Source organism: Drosophila persimilis, unplaced genomic scaffold (assembly GCF_003286085.1).
Source record: "Drosophila persimilis strain 14011-0111.01,24,50 unplaced genomic scaffold, DperRS2 tig00000124-arrow-pilon, whole genome shotgun sequence".
In the NCBI taxonomy this organism is placed as follows: domain Eukaryota; kingdom Metazoa; phylum Arthropoda; class Insecta; order Diptera; family Drosophilidae; genus Drosophila; species Drosophila persimilis.
Genome location: NW_020825294.1, coordinates 15,285,464 through 15,304,402, shown reverse-complemented (window position 1 = coordinate 15,304,402; position 18,939 = coordinate 15,285,464). Strand labels below are relative to the sequence as shown.

Genomic DNA, 18,939 nt, shown 5'->3' with positions numbered 1-18,939 from the left:
ATGTTCTAGGAAATCATGTCCTGGAGCGAATTTCGAGTTGAAATGACCTCGAGGTCCTATTTGATCACAAGATGTGTTTTAACAGCCATATAGCTGCAACAGTAAATAAAGCTAAGGGTGTGTTAGCGTTCATCAAGCGTTGGTCCAAGGAGTTTGAAGACCCGTAAGTTACGAAACAACTCGTTAGTACGTCCGATTTTGAAGTATTTTTCTTGTGTGTGTAGCCCTCAGTATAAAGAGCAGCAGGTTGTCATTGAACCCGTGCAAAAGCAATTTTGAATTTTTGCCCTTCGTAACTTAAACTGGGACTTGGTCTAGACTAAATAATGTAATGTTCGTGCACAAGCTCCTTCTCGGGATTGTTGACTCCCAAACTCTCTTGGGTCAGATTGACTTTGCCGTTCCATCTAGACCTACCCGTACTTTTAGGCAAATCCGCTTACCCATAAGTAGGTCTAATAATGCCGAACATTAACCTTTTAGGGTTATATGCCATAGTTATAGCTCCCTCTGTCATACCTTATCCCCTGAACTATCGCTTAAACTAATAGCATGCAATATTTATAATCATCTATATTTTACTCACTTCTCTTCTTTCCTCCTTTTGTAATTAAATAAATAAAAAACTAACGTCCGCACACCCATCTTCACTATCATTTTTTAATACGTCGGCAAATAATGATCAGGCAATTGCCGATCTTTATGCCCAATTTTTCCAAACCACCCATTCTGAGGATAGCTACTCTGGTCATCCATACCCATACGGTTTACCGAGATCGAACGGCATTTTTAGTCCCTTGTTAAGTGAATGCTCTTTACTCCATGATCTTCGACTAGTTAAGCCGGTGTTTTCACCGGGTCCAGGCGGGGTTCCAGGTTGTGTACACAGGTACTGCACCGAGGTTCTATGTGGACCCTTGCTTAAACTACTCACACAGTCCATCGATTCTTCTTGCTTCCGCCCGATCAGGAAGGAATCGTTTATAATTCCTCTCCATAAAAAAGGTAGCAAGTCTAACGCAAAGAATTATAGAGGTATTGCAAAGTTATCCTCTATACCCAAAATGTTTGAGAAGGTTTTAACTCCGCACTTGCATCATCTCTGCAAGTCACTTATATCTGCAACTCAGCATGGATTTATAAGTCGGCGTTCAACCACCACGAACTTGTTAGAATTTACCTCTTTCATTATTAAAGGCTTTTAAGGTAACTTACAGACAGATTTTATTTACACAGACTTTAGTAAAGCATTCGACTCTGTAAACGATTCCCACTTAGCGCATAAACTTGACCTTTTAGGTTTTCCGCCTAACCTCCTGAGATGGATTTCTAGCTATCTTTGTTCCAGGTCTCAAAGAGTCCTCTTCAAAAACTCCCTCTATTTACCAGTAAAGGTTTCTTCGGGAGTACCACAGGGCAGCCATCTAGGACCCTTACTCTTCACACTCTTTACTAATGACTACGGTATTAACATACTCCCGAGTACTTATGTATGCGGATGATGTTGAACTCTGTGCCCAGTACAAGGACATTTCATTCTCGCTTGCAATCCGATCTCAATACCTTTCAGTCATGGTGTTGTGCAAACTTGTTACACCTTAATACCTCGAAAGCCCCCTTCTAGCTCTTTATTGGCTCCCTATACCCTATTTGGTGGTCCTATTGAGAGAATCACCCTGGTAGATGATCTTGAGGTTATGTTAGACCACAAGTTAAAGTTTTATGAACACATTTCTACCATGGACATGGGCGTGCTTGCGTTTATAAAGAGGTGGTCAAATGAATTTGAAGACCCCTACATAACAAAGACTCGCTATAACTCGCTTGTTCGTCCGATCTTAGAATATGGCTCCTGGGTATGGTGCCCTCAGTACAAAGTACACCAGGACCGTATAGAATCAGTACAGAAAAACTTTTTACTCTTTGCTCTGCGGGGCCTTAACTGGGATGAAGATGTGAGACTCCCATCTTACTCTAGTAGACTGCTATTAGTAAACCTCCCATCCATAGTTAACCGTAGAAAAATGCTTGGTGTGATTCGGATGCACAACTTGATCAAGGGTTACAAAGACAGCCCTGATCTGTTGAGCCGCATAAACTTCACGATTCCTATTAGACTTACTATAAATTTTATACCGTTGTAGATCGAATTGTTCCTGGCATGAACCGTTTAAGGTCTAATGCTCGGATTATAATTACATCTACCATATTATATCCACCACTTATTCTCCTCCTCTTATTAAATTACTAATCCTTACACACCTTTCTAGTAATTAGTAATTGTAACTCTCTTAGTAACTTGAATGCTAATTTTCCTCGAATATTAGTCTAACAGCTATCTTTCCTGCATGTCTCCCAGTAATTTGGAATGAGTCCTACATTATTTCGCTTCACAAAAAAGGTTCAAGATAAAATATTGAAAACTATCGTGGTATCCCCGTCGCAACATGGTTTTTTCAGACATCGTTCAACATCGACTAACATTCTTGAGTTTTCTCACTTAATCCACCGTGGTTTTTAAAATGGTTTGCAGATGGATGTAGTTTTTACGGACTTTAGCAAGGCAATCGATTCTGTGAAATATGCTCTGCTTATTCGCAAGCTTTTTTTTTAGGGTTCCCAACGAATCTTCTAGATTGGATTTTGTTTTATCTCTCTAACCGTACTCAACATGTTTTGTTCTCTAATGTGTTGTCAAATATTGTCAATGTTATTTCAGGAGTGCCACAGGGAAGTCATCTGAACCCGCTTCTGTTTATTGTATTTGTGAATGACCTTCCTCAAGTTATAACATACTCTACTACACTAATGTATGCTGATGATGTTAAAATCTGTCTGGCTTACTCTTATTTGTATTTTCACACACGCCTTCAACGGGATCTAAGTGAACTACTATTGTGGTGTTCAACTAATCTTCTTTTTCTGAACCTTTCTAAATGCAAACTTATGACATTTTACCATCGCGCTCACCATTTTGTATCATATGTTCTAGGAAATCATGTCCTGGAGCGAATTTCGAGTTGAAATGACCTCGAGGTCCTATTTGATCACAAGATGTGTTTTAACAGCCATATAGCTGCAACAGTAAATAAAGCTAAGGGTGTGTTAGCGTTCATCAAGCGTTGGTCCAAGGAGTTTGAAGACCCGTAAGTTACGAAACAACTCGTTAGTACGTCCGATTTTGAAGTATTTTTCTTGTGTGTGTAGCCCTCAGTATAAAGAGCAGCAGGTTGTCATTGAACCCGTGCAAAAGCAATTTTGAATTTTTGCCCTTCGTAACTTAAACTGGGACTTGGTCTAGACTAAATAATGTAATGTTCGTGCACAAGCTCCTTCTCGGGATTGTTGACTCCCAAACTCTCTTGGGTCAGATTGACTTTGCCGTTCCATCTAGACCTACCCGTACTTTTAGGCAAATCCGCTTACCCATAAGTAGGTCTAATAATGCCGAACATTAACCTTTTAGGGTTATATGCCATAGTTATAGCTCCCTCTGTCATACCTTATCCCCTGAACTATCGCTTAAACTAATAGCATGCAATATTTATAATCATCTATATTTTACTAACTTCTCTTCTTTCCTCCTTTTGTAATTAAATAAATAAAAAACTAACGTCCGCACACCCATCTTCACTATCATTTTTTAATACGTCGGCAAATAATGATCAGGCAATTGCCGATCTTTATGCCCAATTTTTCCAAACCACCCATTCTGAGGATAGCTACTCTGGTCATCCATACCCATACGGTTTACCGAGATCGAACGGCATTTTTAGTCCCTTGTTAAGTGAATGCTCTTTACTCCATGATCTTCGACTAGTTAAGCCGGTGTTTTCACCGGGTCCAGGCGGGGTTCCAGGTTGTGTACACAGGTACTGCACCGAGGTTCTATGTGGACCCTTGCTTAAACTACTCACACAGTCCATCGATTCTTCTTGCTTCCGCCCGATCAGGAAGGAATCGTTTATAATTCCTCTCCATAAAAAAGGTAGCAAGTCTGACGCAAAGAATTATAGAGGTATTGCAAAGTTATCCTCTATACCCAAAATGTTTGAGAAGGTTTTAACTCCGCACTTGCATCATCTCTGCAAGTCACTTATATCTGCAACTCAGCATGGATTTATAAGTCGGCGTTCAACCACCACGAACTTGTTAGAATTTACCTCTTTCATTATTAAAGGCTTTTAAGGTAACTTACAGACAGATTTTATTTACACAGACTTTAGTAAAGCATTCGACTCTGTAAACGATTCCCACTTAGCGCATAAACTTGACCTTTTAGGTTTTCCGCCTAACCTCCTGAGATGGATTTCTAGCTATCTTTGTTCCAGGTCTCAAAGAGTCCTCTTCAAAAACTCCCTCTATTTACCAGTAAAGGTTTCTTCGGGAGTACCACAGGGCAGCCATCTAGGACCCTTACTCTTCACACTCTTTACTAATGACTGCGGTATTAACATACTCCCGAGTACTTATGTATGCGGATGATGTTGAACTCTGTGCCCAGTACAAGGACATTTCATTCTCGCTTGCAATCCGATCTCAATACCTTTCAGTCATGGTGTTGTGCAAACTTGTTACACCTTAATACCTCGAAAGCCCCCTTCTAGCTCTTTATTGGCTCCCTATACCCTATTTGGTGGTCCTATTGAGAGAATCACCCTGGTAGATGATCTTGAGGTTATGTTAGACCACAAGTTAAAGTTTTATGAACACATTTCTACCATGGACATGGGCGTGCTTGCGTTTATAAAGAGGTGGTCAAATGAATTTGAAGACCCCTACATAACAAAGACTCGCTATACCTCGCTTGTTCGTCCGATCTTAGAATATGGCTCCTGGGTATGGTGCCCTCAGTACAAAGTACACCAGGACCGTATAGAATCAGTACAGAAAAACTTTTTACTCTTTGCTCTGCGGGGCCTTAACTGGGATGAAGATGTGAGACTCCCATCTTACTCTAGTAGACTGCTATTAGTAAACCTCCCATCCTTAGTTGACCGTAGAAAAATGCTTGGTGTGATTTGGATGCACAACTTGATCAAGGGTTACAAAGACAGCCCTGATCTGTTGAGCCGCATAAACTTCACGATTCCTATTAGACTTACTAGAAATTTTATACCGTTGTAGATCGAATTGTTCCTGGCATGAACCGTTTAGGGTCTAATGCTCGGATTATAATTACATCTACCATATTATATCCACCACTTATTCTCCTCCTCTTATTAAATTACTAATCCTTACACACCTTTCTAGTAATTAGTAATTGTAACTCTCTTAGTAACTTGAATGCTAATTTTCCTCGAATATTAGTCTAACAGCTATCTTTCCTGCATGCAGCCTTCTGCTGGTTTCAGACGGGCCACTTGACGGTGCAGTAATTGCATCGCCTCTTGCAAGATACAGTCATTGCATGTCAACGGCCAGAATATATAAATTACCCTGATATAGGTGTCAAGTTTATGTTAATGCATCAATAAGTCTTCTTTTTTTTCCTTTTGCAATTAAGGTTCGTTTCGGTGCATAAAATGCCGTTTACTTTTCATTTCGTCAACGAAAATGTTTTCGGTTTGAAAACGAATAAATCTTGCGGAATATGAAAACGGGAGCCCCAATTTATGTATATTATATAATGTATATGTATAATAAAATGTGAAGCTTAAATCAATAAGATAAATTTAGTCACTTGTGTCAGGAAAACATACCTTTTGATCCATGAACTACGTTCGGAAAAAACTCATCGTTGTGCACTTTACTATTTTCTAAGCTAGAAGTTGATTCGTTATTAATAGTATCTTTCGATTGGATAGAGCTAGTGTCATCTTTTCTTTTTCCCAAGTTGGTTTCATTACTTTTAAAAGTCTGCACGAACTGTGCTCGTCCACGACCGACGGATGTGTCCATGTTTTTAATGGTCTTTAATAAATCACTTCCAATGTTATCTTTAGGAAGCCGATGAAATTCTCCACTTGAAGTAGAGTGATGAATGTCAAATCCGCAGTCGTTTTCATAATATTCACTAGAGGAAGAAATTTCCGAAGAGCGAGTCTTTTTGTTAAATAACTTAAGCAAATTTCCTCGACCTGACATATTCTGAAAAATATAAAAACACATATCTGATATACTTATCTATCTATATTTATAACTCAAGAACGGCTGAAACGATTTGGCTGAAAATTGGTGGGGAGATAGCTTAGATACAGAAGACTGATTTTTATCCCACACAGTAGCAAAGACTATACAATACCAAGATGTTGCATGAGCGACCAAAAAGCTGTTCTATGGCGGGTCCTAACATTAGAACCCAAAAGGCACGAGGGAGCGCGCGGGGTTTCAATTCCCTTTTCGCCTGTACTTCGTCTCTACCGCGACCCCGCCGCCCATCGGTTTCGTCTGTTCGGCAATTCTGGACTCTCGAGCCTCAGCACCGTCGAAGCGGTGGTCGCGGATCGCCAATGTCTTTGGAGCGGCACAGTGGGAAAATTCGATAGGAAAATTCTCTATTAGAATTTATCTAAAGCACTCATACAATTTTTTTACTATTTCGGCTGAGTCCCCACTGTGCCGCGCCAAAGACATCAGCGACCACGCTGCCCTACGGTTTCGGTACGCAGACGATTCATATTTTGTTTTTGTATTCTTTCTCTCGAGACACACCGACTCGACGCTGACCGAGGCATTGACGAAGCCGAGTAGCGTAAAAGAGAATTGAAGTAATAGCCCCGCGCGCCCGTACCATGTAGCGTCAAACAAAAATTGAAAAAGAATTTGTTCCTCATGCAACATCTTGGTATTGTATAGTCTTTGACAGTAGTCTGTGTGTCACAGGCACGGGCTTGGCTGTTTTTTTCAAAACATGAAATCATTATTCGGGTCGGCTTAGATACGAAATCATCTACAAAATTCTTAAAATTGTTTGGGTTGATAAATATACCTTTTTTTTTTTTAATAGGGTAAGTAATTTGCATTCTATTTAATTCATCTTTAAAAGTGCCGCGACCAAGGCGATCAAATCTTTACCGACAAAGCCGTTATTCAAGAAGGTGAAGAAATATAGCGAATGAAACTATTGAAGAACAACAAATTGGCCGTGAAGAACGCAGCGTTGGTATTGCTCGATTTTGTTCTTCTCAAACACAACTGCAAAGCGAGGCAGCACATGAAACAGCTCGGTTGGCAATGCGAAATCGTCGAGCGAACCCTATCGACGAAATAAACGCTTGCCTAAGAAAACAAGAAATAAGAAAATAAGAAATAAGAAAATAAGAAGAAACTTCAGCTGAAAACAAACATGAGAGTAATTGCTGACTATCGGTAATGGTCGAATACCGGTCGACGAATAGAGCAGATTTGGTTTAATCTCCAGAAAAACTGTAATTTTGTCACAACAAAAAACGAACTCATCAACAAACATCATTTTCAACTACAAAAATAATTAATGGCTAAGAAAAAAGATGTAGATGACCTTAGCCTTGGATGTCCCAGGCTTAGCATCGCACAATTTACCCCTAAAGGTTGGATCCGTAGTAATTATGCTTCGAACCATAAACCCACCAAAACAGTGCAACGGTACGCGTTGGGTGGTAAGAAATTTGATGAACAATTTATTTTACGCGATGATACTCAAAGGAGAATTCGAAGATGAGGAAGTTCTCATTCCCAAAATTCAGATGATCCCAAAAGATATGCCGTTTGAGTTTTAAAGGCTTCAATTTGTCTTGCATTCGCCATGACTATTAATAAATAACAAGGGCAATCATTGAAAGCATGTGGTTTGAATCTGAAAAATCAATGTTTTCCCATGGCCATCTGTGTTGTTATACCCGATACTCAGAATTAGTATAGGGGCATATTAGATATTTGTAACACTCAGAAATAAGCGTTTCAGACAAAACAAAAAGGATATATATTTTTGATCAGCACAAATAGATGAGTCGGTAGAGCCTGACTGTCCGTCTGTCTTTCCCTCCGACCTCTTGTTTGACGCTTAGTGCCCAGAGACCATAAGCAACGAAATTTTGTATCCCAATCTGTGGCATCCACAATTTTGAAGATACATAATATCTTTCAGACTGAGATTCGGCAGTCAGTCAGATCGTATTATTATTATAAGCAGACGGAACAAATGATAGTTCAGTACCTACGCAATGTGGCCACGCCACGATTGGCGCAACTGGGATGGATAATTCAGGGCATTCTAGGATTCTTTGCACAGCTAATAGTACTAAAAAAAAAATTATAAAATTATTATAAACTTAATTATATCCAACAAATATATTAATATTTATATGGTGTTTCCTTTTGTAACTTTGAAACATGTAAAATGCGTGCGTACCTAACTTTTTCATTTCAACATTTAAGTCATGCAGGAACAGATTAAAAATGATCAACTAAACAGACATGCGATGATCAGAGTCATAAGCTAGGAAAAGAAAGATAACTTAATGCAAAAAGCCTAACAAAAAAGATAGCTAAAAGATTTGAATTTTTTAACTCGTCAGTAGATTTTATATGTGTGTCCGAAACGTGGTGTACGTGTATGTGACTAGTTAATTTCGTGCTGTGGGTATAACGTTTTTCATTTGTACCGTCAAGGGAACAGCCCCAAATATACACTAGACATCCTAATCGGATGCTTGTATCGACCTTTATGGAATATTCCAAAATGCTAAATGTTATCACCGAGTTATCTCTGACATATGTATACAGATATAACTTTGGCTGGTGACTTCTACAGTAATGCAACGAATGAGATTCACCTCGCAAACAATCTGAAAAAAAAATTTTTTTATGATCTACTTTCCGAACCCGTCTTCCCCAAACATGACCTGATATTTTTAATAATAAAGAGTCAAATGTGAGAACTTTACAACTGTGGAAAGGTTATCGATACTCCAGCCCAGAGTCACGATTTTAACCCCATTGAAAATTTGTGGGCGTACTTGAAGAAAAAAGTGGGAAGAAGACAACCCAAAAACCGCAATCAACTGAAAGAAATCATACTAGAAGAATGATAAAAAATTCCCTTTGACATCCAAAAATTTATCAATTCGATGAAAAAACGGAAAAATCAATGCTAAGGGAGGACATACAAAATATTAAAATAAGTTAAATATATTAAATAATCACGAAGAATTTTGAATTATTGAAATGAAAATATTTTGTGCAAACAGTTGCAAGTTACCAATTTATAGTTTTGTTATTCTTTTTTCACAAACTACTTTATAATTCATAACTGAATTGTTATGAATTCAACAAATTTGATAAATTTGAATCCAAGGCCATTATTTTTTTATCTAAAGTCAAAAAATTTAATTTATTTTCAGTGTGTAAAGAGTTGCTTGACATACTGTATATATATCACTCTCCTGAAGCAGAAAGCTGACGAATTTCATAGCTAAATTGGACAATAATATAAATAAATTATTATAGTTTAAATTTTCAACGAACAATAATCTAAAAAAAATTTGAGGAAATTTAGCAGTAGGCAAATAAAACACTTGGAGATCTGATGAGCCTAGGCCTTGAGGCTCTAAATTGTAATTTTGGGAACTCAAAAGTACCTGTAGTTATAGTTATTATCGTACCTGCTAATAACTGTTATTTTTTTGTGTTGATCAATGTGACGTCCTGGAGACTATTTTTAAACTTTAATAAAACGCTATTATCCTCGATGATATTAACACAAATAATTTGTAAATACTTCTACTAATAACACTAACTAGGCAACAAAATTTAACTTTTCCTTTACGCTTTGAGGCAAACCGACTTTTTCTGGCAAATTTAGGGCTTTAATCAGGATTTAAAAAAAAACACACACATGTACAACGGCTATTTTTAAAAAAGGTTAACCGCGAAATATTGTTTACTAAGCTATAAAACCCTTTTTGTTTTTCGTGGTTCGCACTAAGCCTTGTGAAATCGTACCTACGGAATTCCCCAGGGCTCAGTACTTGGCTCTCTTCTGTTCTCAATTTATGTATTTTACCAAATGTTGTGTCTCAATGTTAAGTCCATATGTATGATGATGTTGTTCAAATGTACGTTAGTCGTCCACTCTTTAAGTCCACGAATGTATTTATGTAAGTAGTAAGCCTAATTCCATAATTGAATGGGCGCAAAAAAACAGACTGAGTCTAAAAACGGCAAAGCCAAGAAGCTTATTAATACAAAAAACGAGGGGGAACGTTGTGAATTGCTTCTGCGAACCGACATTATACCCGAAACTTAGTCAGTATGGCTCTCCTCCGGCAGACGGCGCTAACATTGAACGACACTACAAAGAGTGCGTGCTAAAGAGACAAAAAATCTGTCAGAACGTGTCGTCGGGCGCTGCGTAACCACTGTAAATTGATTTGTTCCTTTTGGTTATAATAATGATTCGATTTGATCCAGATTCGGCAATCTGGTAGATATGGTCACTCTCTGTGATTGTGCGTTTTTAATTAGCTCGAATCTTTGAAATTGTGGGTGCCACAGGCTTTCGTCCTTTGTGGGGGCGGAAGGGAATGCGGCGAAATTTTGAAATACTCTTATAACAGTGACATATCAAGAAGTCTGGATAGGCCGTTACTATAGCTCTTGTAGTCTCTGAGCACTAGATGCTCATAGGGACGGACGGACAGACAGACATGGCGCTATAGAATATTTTAATAGCCCAGGTTTCGTCTTCAAAAGCGCATTGCTCTGAATGATCTTATCCGCAAGGCGAGAGGATAAACTTATGGATTACTCACGCAAATATATCACACAAAAGATTTTTTACCGCAAAACTTTAAACTTCTGACAGCCAAAGCCTATTTCACCACATCACTATTATAGGGCATATAAGTCTTTTGCTACACAAATACTTTAGTAATCAAAGGGTAAATGTGATGTTTTACGAGTTATACATTATTTCTATAGACTGAAAACATCAGATCATGTTTTAAAATTCTCAAATAAAATATGTAATCTAACTCTTAACGACTGGACGTTAACTTTATTTGTTCAGCGTCAAGTAGAAGGAACGATTTTGTTTGCAGTTCGACTGTGGTTCGCAGTTCAAATGGCATGAAATACATCAGAAACGTAACGCAATTTAAACTTAAACTATACACAAACCTACAAACACAATAAGAAAATTAACTAATAAATATAAAAATATAAAACAAAACAAAAATAAAAGTAATTTTCTAATATATACAATTCTTGTGGCACAAATTTTGTTGTTTAACTCCTCTGAAATGGCTCGATTGATTAGTTTTAAGGCATAGTTTGAGGAATTGACCAACAACGCAACAAACGTAGAGGAATTTACCAACAACGCCAACAATTTCATCGAGCATTGACATCATCTTCATTGACAGATGTGTCAATTGAATTCAAACCCAATCAATTCCCAATTAGATAAGTATTCGCTATGACGATTAATAAGTCACAAGGCCAGATATTGTCTGTATGTGGCTTAGATTTGGAAACACCATGCTTTTCCCCACGGATAACTATGTGTGGCATGTTCCCGCGTGGGATAACCATCCAGTTTGTTTGTGTTGGCTAAAGACGGACTAGCCAGGACTGAGAGACTAATCTTTATTGTTAAGTAATATTATAATTGATAAGCTTTTCCCCCCATACTTATAGTAGATAATCGTAGATAGTTATTTTTATACCCGATACTCAAAATGGGTATATTAGATTTGTGGTAAAAGTGGATGTGTGTAACGTCCAGAAGGAATCGTTTCCGACCACATAAAGTATATACATATATTCTTGATCAGCATCAATAGCCGAGTCGATTGAGCCCTGTCTGTCTGTCCGTCCGTCCGACTGTCCCTATTAGCGCCTAGTGCTCAAAGACTATAAGAGCTAGAGCAACGATGTTTTGGATCCAGACTTCTGTAATATGTCACTGCTACAAAAATATTTCAAAACTTCGCCCGCCCACTTCCGCCCCCACAAGAGCGAATTGTGGCATCCACAATTTCGACGATACGAGAAAATTAAAACGCAGAATCGTAGAGGATGACTATATCTTCTAGAGTGCAAAATCTGAATCAGATCGTATAATTATTATAGCCAGAATCAGGAAAACAATTTCATTCTTTCTCTCTCTGTCTCTCTCTAACACACAGATTTCATGGTATCTCAGAACCTATAAGAGCGACCAAATTTGGTATGCACATTCCTGTTATATCGGACCTTGACCGATTTGTGTCAAAATTTCGACACACCCCCTTCCGCCCCCGCAAAGGACGAAAATCTGTTGCATCCACAATATTGCAGATTCGAGAAAACTAAAAACGCAGAATCATAGATAATGATCATATCTATCAGATTGCTGAATCTGGATCAGATCAGATCATTTTTGTAACCAAGAGGAACAGTGGCATTTGCAGCTACGCAGCGCCCGACGTCACGCTCAGACTGATTTTCTGTCTCTCTCGCACGCACTCTTTGTCGTGTCGTTCAATATTAGCGGCGTCTGCCGGAGGAGAGCCATACTGACTTAGTATCGGGTATAACTGTAGAGTTGCGGCGTCCGCAGCAATTCACAGCGTTCCCCCTCGTTATTATTTACTTATTGGTACAGATCCAGATTCTATTGTTAAGTAATCTTATAATTGTTAAGTAAATCTCCGCATACTTATAGTAGATAGTTATTTTTACTGAACTGAAAAAATGTTTCAGGGAAATAATATGCATGCCACCCAGTCCATAATATAAAAATTAATCGTTGAATGTGTTGCTAAGCGAAAATCTAGAGAGGAGCTGAACCGATTTCGCTAATTCTTTTTTTATTTTATTGATGTACAAAGATGGTTCGTACGGAGAGAAAAATTTAAAAAATTGCCTGACAAAGTAAAAACGAGGGGGAACGTTGTGAGTTGCTGCTAAGTCAGTATGGCTCTCCTCCGGCAGACGCCGCTAATATTTAACGACACGACAAAGAGTGCGTGCGAGAGAGACAGAATGTCAGTCTGAGCGTGACGTCGGGCGCTGCGTAGCCACTGCAAATTGATTTGTTCCTTTTGGCTATAAAAATGATTTGATCTGATCCAGATTCAGCAATCTAATAGATATGGTCATTATCTATGATTCTGCGTTTTTAGTTTTCTCAAATCTGCAATATTGTGGATGCAACAGATTTTCGTCCTTTGTGGGGGCGGATGGGGGTGGGGCGAAATTCTGAGATATACGTTTTATAGTGACATCTTAAAGGAGTGTGTGCACCAAATTTGGTTACTCTAGCCTTAATAGTCTCTAAGATTTGTGGTTGCCTCAGATTTTCGTCCTTTGCGGGGGCGGAAGGGGGTGTGGCGAAATTTGGACAGGAAACGGTCAAGGTCCGATATCACAGGAGTGTGGATACCAAATTTGGTTGCTCTGGCTTTTATAGGTTCTGAGATCCTTGAACTCATATTTTGCAATTGGCAAAACCGACCATGAAACCTGCGTGTTAGAGTGAGACAGAGCGAGAAAGAGTGAAATTGTTTTCGTGATTCTGGCTGTAATAATTATACGATCTGGTTCAGATTTTGCACTCTAGAAGATATAGTCATCTTCTACGATTCTGCGTTTTTAGTTTTCTCGTATCGTCGAAATTGTGGATGCCACAGATTTTCGCCCTTTGTGGGGGCGGAAGTGGGCGGGGCAAAGTTTTGAAATATTTTTGGAGCAGTGACATATCACAGAAGTCTGGATCCAAAACATCGTTGCTCTAGCTCTTATAGTTTTTGAGCATTAGGCGCTGAAGGGGACGGACAGACGGACGGACGGACAGACGGACAGACAGACAGGGCTCAATCGACTCGGCTATTGATGCTGATCAAGAATATATATACTTTATAGGGTCGGAAACGATTCCTTCTGGACGTTACACACATCCACTTTTACCACAAATCTAATATACCCCAATACTCATTTTGAGTATCGGGTATAAAAACAACACTTTTCTCTTTGCTGTGCATCTATATTACTAAATCTAAAAGACCAGAAAATTCTATAAAACTAAAAAAGTGTTGTGTGTTTGTGACTTACTAAATTTGCATCCTGCTGCGGTCAAATTTAGGCAGAAGAATCCGAAATGCAACGACTCAAATTATTAATCAATTTATTTGTACTGCCCAGGAACGTGAAGATCGCAATGAACGTGAAAGTATTCGGTTAATAAGTCAGAAGATATTTTAAATTGTGTAAGTTCCAAAAATCCCGATCTTTAAATGAATGAGGAGATATAAATCAAACTTTACTAGTGATCGAAGACACGCGGTAGTTTATTACACAGATTAGGAATGCCTGCGCCAAATCGTGGAATGACCACCAGGAATTGAATTTGGCTGTTCAAGAAAATATACCCCTGTTGAATCCTTAACAAAAGCAAGTTTATGATACATTAATGAAAGAAATGGCGGTTTATATTTCCTGGATGCCCCTGGTGGAACTGGTAAGACATTCCTCATGTCAGTGGTTCTAGCCACTGTTCGTGCGAGATCCAATATTGCGGTTGCAGTTGCTTCTTCTGGAATCGTAGCCATATTGATAGAAGGATACCGTACGGCTCATTCAGCATTAAAATTACCCTTAAATCTTCAAAATATTGAGGACCCTATATATGTAATATTGCAAACATCTCTGCAATGGCCAAGTACCTAACTAAATTCACTGGAATGTAATCCCCCGCAAAGGATAAGTGCACCCTATCTAAAAATACACTCACGTTCTTTTCTATACAATAAAACGAGGGGTAACGTTGTGAGTTGCTGCGGAGACCGCAACTCTACATGTATACCCGATACTGTAGTATGGCTCTCCTCCGGCAGACGCCGCTAATATTGAACGACACGACAAAGACTGCGTGCGAGAGAGACAGAATGTCAGTCTGAGCGTGACGTCGGGCGCTGCGTAGCCACTGCAAATTGATTTGTTCCTTTTGGCTACAAAAATGATCTGATCTGTACCAGATTCAGCAATCTGATAGATATGGTCATTATCTATGATTCTGCGTTTTTAGTTTTCTCGTATCCTCAATATTGTGGATGCAACAGATTTTCGTCCTTTGTTGGTGCGGAAGGGAGTGCGGCGAAATTTTAAGATATGCGTTTTATAGTGAGATCTAACATGAGTGCGGATACCAAATTTGGTTACTGTAGCGTTAATAGTCTCTGAGATTTGTGGATGCACCAGATTTTCGTCCTTTGCGGGGGACGGTCAAAGTCCGATATCACAGGAGTGTGATACCAGATTTGGTTGCTCTGCCTCTTATAGGTTCTGAGAACCTGTGTGTTAGAGAGAGACAGAGCGAGAAAGAATGAAATTGTTTTCTTGATTCTGGCTATAATATTTATACGATCTGGTTCAGATTTTGCACTCTCGAAGATATAGTAATCCTCTGCGTTTTCAGTTTTCTCGTATCTTTGAATTTGTGGAAGCCACAGATTTTCGCCCTTTGTGGAGGCGTAAGTAGGCGGGGAAAATTTTTAAACATTCTCGTAACAGTGACATATCACAGAAGTCCAGATATAAAATGTCGTTGCTCTAGCTTTGATAGTCTTGTGTTACCCAGCCACTTTACATGTCTGCTATTACACATATGTAGATAGCAGTAGGCGCCACACTTATTGTATAATGTGCGGTATAAACACAATAAAAAAAACTCTCTCATTTGAAAAAAAAAAAAATCATTTGAGAGACTGTCAGTTTTGTTCGCATAGTCGAACACATCACAAACTGATAGGTACGGACAGACAGACGGACGGACAGACGGACAGACAGACAGGGCTCAATCGTCTCGGCTATTGATGCTGATCAAGAATAAATATACTTTATGGGGTCGGAAACGACTCCTAATATACCCCAATACTCATTTTGAGTATCGGGTATAAAAATGCTGTTAGCGTGTGCCGCACCCGGAAAGGACGAAAATCTGTTGCATCCACAATATTGAGGATACGAGAAAACTAAAAACGCAGAATCGGAGATAATGACCATATCTATCAGATTGCTGAATGTGGTACAGATCAGATCATTTTTGTATCCAAAAGGAACAAATCAATTTGCAGTGGCTACGTAGCGTCACGACGTCACGCTCTGACTGATTTTCTGTCTCTCTCGCACGCACTCTTTGTCGTGTCGTTCAATATTAGCGGCGTCTGCCGAAAGAGAGCGCTACTGACTTAGTATCGGGTATATATGTAGAGTTGCGGTCTCCGCAGCAACTCACAACGTTCTGTCTGAGTACTCCTGACTATAAGCTATATGTAGCTGACACCGCAGGTAAAACCCGAATCTGCATCATTGCAAAAAGAGATTTACACTTATTTTCGCTCTCAAATTTCAGCAATGAAGAACAAACAGCAACAAAACAGAAAAACAACCCCCTCCACACGCACGACCTCACACTTGCCTCTCATGACATACAAGGGAACATTGTATCCTGGAGGATACTGGAAGAACATTCCTGCTACTACAGGTATGTGGAAACTGTATTCTCTATTCCACTACCGAGACCATTTCAATTGCGAAGAATTGTATCGACATAGAAAAATCCTTTAATAAGCAAGCACTCAAGCACTCTCCTGTAAGGTCTCCAGATCGATATGGCCATTCGGGACACAGGCAGATCGGCATTCGCGCCTCTAGACTTTTTAACCTTCATAGTGACTTCTGCAGAAATTGTCGCGACGAGGAGGAGGAATCAGTCCACAACTCCTTCTGTCATTGCCAGGCCATTGTAAATTGTCGTCTTCGGTTTCTCGGGGCCCCTTTAATAAATTTAATAATTTTTTTAAAAATTAACTATTTCTTAAAAATAAAATTTAAAATGTTTAAAAAGTTTTAAAGCCCCAAATCTATCAAAAACAAGTCGGTTTAGTTCACAGTGTCGAAAAAAAGTTACATTTTGTTGAATAATGGTATTTGTAGTGCAAAACGAGGGGAACGTTGTGAGTTGCTGCGGACACCGCAACTTTACATTTATACCCGATAGTCAGTATGGCTCTCCTCCGGCAGACGCCGCTAATATTGAACGACACGACAAAGAGTGCGTGCGAGAGAGACAGAAAATCAGTCTGAGCGTGACGTCGGGCGCTCCGTAGCCACTGCAAATTGATTTGTTCCTTTTGGCTATAAAAATGATCTGATCTGATCCAGATTCAGCAATTTGATAGATATGATCATTATCTATGATTCTGCGTTTTTAGTTTTCTCGAATCTGCAATATTGTGGATGCAACAGATTTTCGTCCTTTGCGTCGGCGGAAGGGGGTGTGTCGAAATTTTGACACAAATCGGTCAAGGTCCGATATAACAGGAGTGTGCATACCAAATTTGGTCGCTCTTATAGGTTCTGAGATCCTTGAACTCGTATTTTGCAATTGGCAAAAAATACCATGAAATCTGTGTGTTAGAGAGAGACAGAGCGAGAAAGAATGAAATTGTTTTCCTGATTCTGGCTATAATAATTATACGATCTGATTCAGATTTTGCACTCTAGAAGATATAGTCATCCTCTACGATTCTCCGTTTTAATTTTGTGGATGCCACAATTCGCTCTTGTGGGGGCGGAAGTGGGCGGGCGAAGTTTTGAAATATTTTTGTAGCAGTGACATATTACAGAAGTCTGGATCCAAAACATCGTTGCTCTAGCTCTTATAGTCTTTGAGCACTAGGCGCTAATAGGGACGGACAGTCGGACGGACGGACAGACAGACAGGGCTCAATCGACTCGGCTATTGATGCTGATCAAGAATATATGTATATACTTTATGTGGTCGGAAACGATTCCTTCTGGACGTTACACACATCCACTTTTACCACAAATCTAATATACCCCAATACTCATTTTGAGTATCGGGTATAAAAAAAATTACATTTTTTGTTTTGCGAAAAGAATTAGCTGCTCTCTTTCGAAAGTAGTTTTTTTTTTATATTTTAGATCCGCGAGCGGAACGCACACATTGCAGTGCGTTTGTGTGAATAGACAGCAGCTAAAATTTGACTGTTAGTGTTATTGCATTCTTGCTGATCACTGTTGCACATGTGTACGTGAGCGGCAGCAAACTTCCCTATGCACATAAGATATGGTCTTGCCGAGCCCTGTTTTAGATATGAAGATAGCGCGTTTCTTTGTTTTTGAGCACATTTTTTGCTTAGTGTCCGATTATGCGATGGAGCCACTCTAAGATTCGAAAATATTCAGCCAGGCTCCGTTTTTCACATACTTTTGCGGACTACGTTTTCAGCCAGTACGTTTACTTTTCGTTTCACAAATATTTGGTATCGATACCTTTCATTTCTCATCGGTTCTGGCAAACAAAAACAACTGACTTGGTTGCTTTGAAAATATACAGCGTGACAAACTGTGAATAACATGGCATTTGAATATTAAATCAAAACATGAATTTTGTGCAACTACGTTTTGAATTATATGTATGTATATGTATATGGCGAGAAACAGCTCTTCTTACCCTGATGTTCTGTTATGTGCGTGTTACAAGAAACATATGTATGTATATTTCTTGCCAAAGTTCCGACAGCCGAATAGGACTGCGTCAGCTGTCCGAGCCAAATTTTAAGTTGGGTTAAGAAAAAGCTATTTACAAAGAAAGCAAAAGTTAATTTGCTTTGATATTGGTGGGAAGTTTATGTTACTGATTCAATAAGTCATCTATTACTTTCCTTTTGCAACTAAGATTCGTTTTGTTGTATAAAAAGCCGTTTACTTTTAATTTCGTTGAGCAGAAAAGTAAGAAATCTTGCAGATAGTGAAAACGGGAGCACCAATTTATGTGATTTCGTAGTGGCCTAAAATTTAAATATTGGGAAAACAAAATAGTCCTAAAACATTTTCTATCGATTTGAAAATGTATCTTATAAAATCTAAGAAAAATATTCAGATATTTATCATTAAAATATAACTCAAATGTTAAAGGCCATTAGCTAAAGCTTACGATACACCATAAAA

At 38.9% G+C, this 18,939-nt stretch overlaps 1 protein-coding gene across 2 annotated transcripts in view; it reads right to left on the bottom strand.

Moving 5' to 3' along the window:
* Positions 1-18,531, bottom strand: part of LOC6602649 (protein argonaute-3) — a 250,712-nt gene extending 232,181 nt beyond the window's left edge. Inside the window, exons 1-2 of one of the 2 annotated variants that reach the window (XM_026987827.1) lie at positions 18,443-18,531; positions 5,703-6,090 (exon numbers count right to left, since the gene is read on the bottom strand). In XM_026987827.1, the coding sequence (XP_026843628.1) occupies positions 5,703-6,087 (385 nt within the window). In that variant the 5' untranslated portion in view covers positions 6,088-6,090; positions 18,443-18,531. Of the gene's footprint in view, positions 1-5,702; positions 6,091-18,442 lie in introns of those variants that run through there. The other variant, XM_026987828.1, reaches the window with a different exon arrangement.
* Positions 18,532-18,939: the final 408 nt, after the last annotated feature.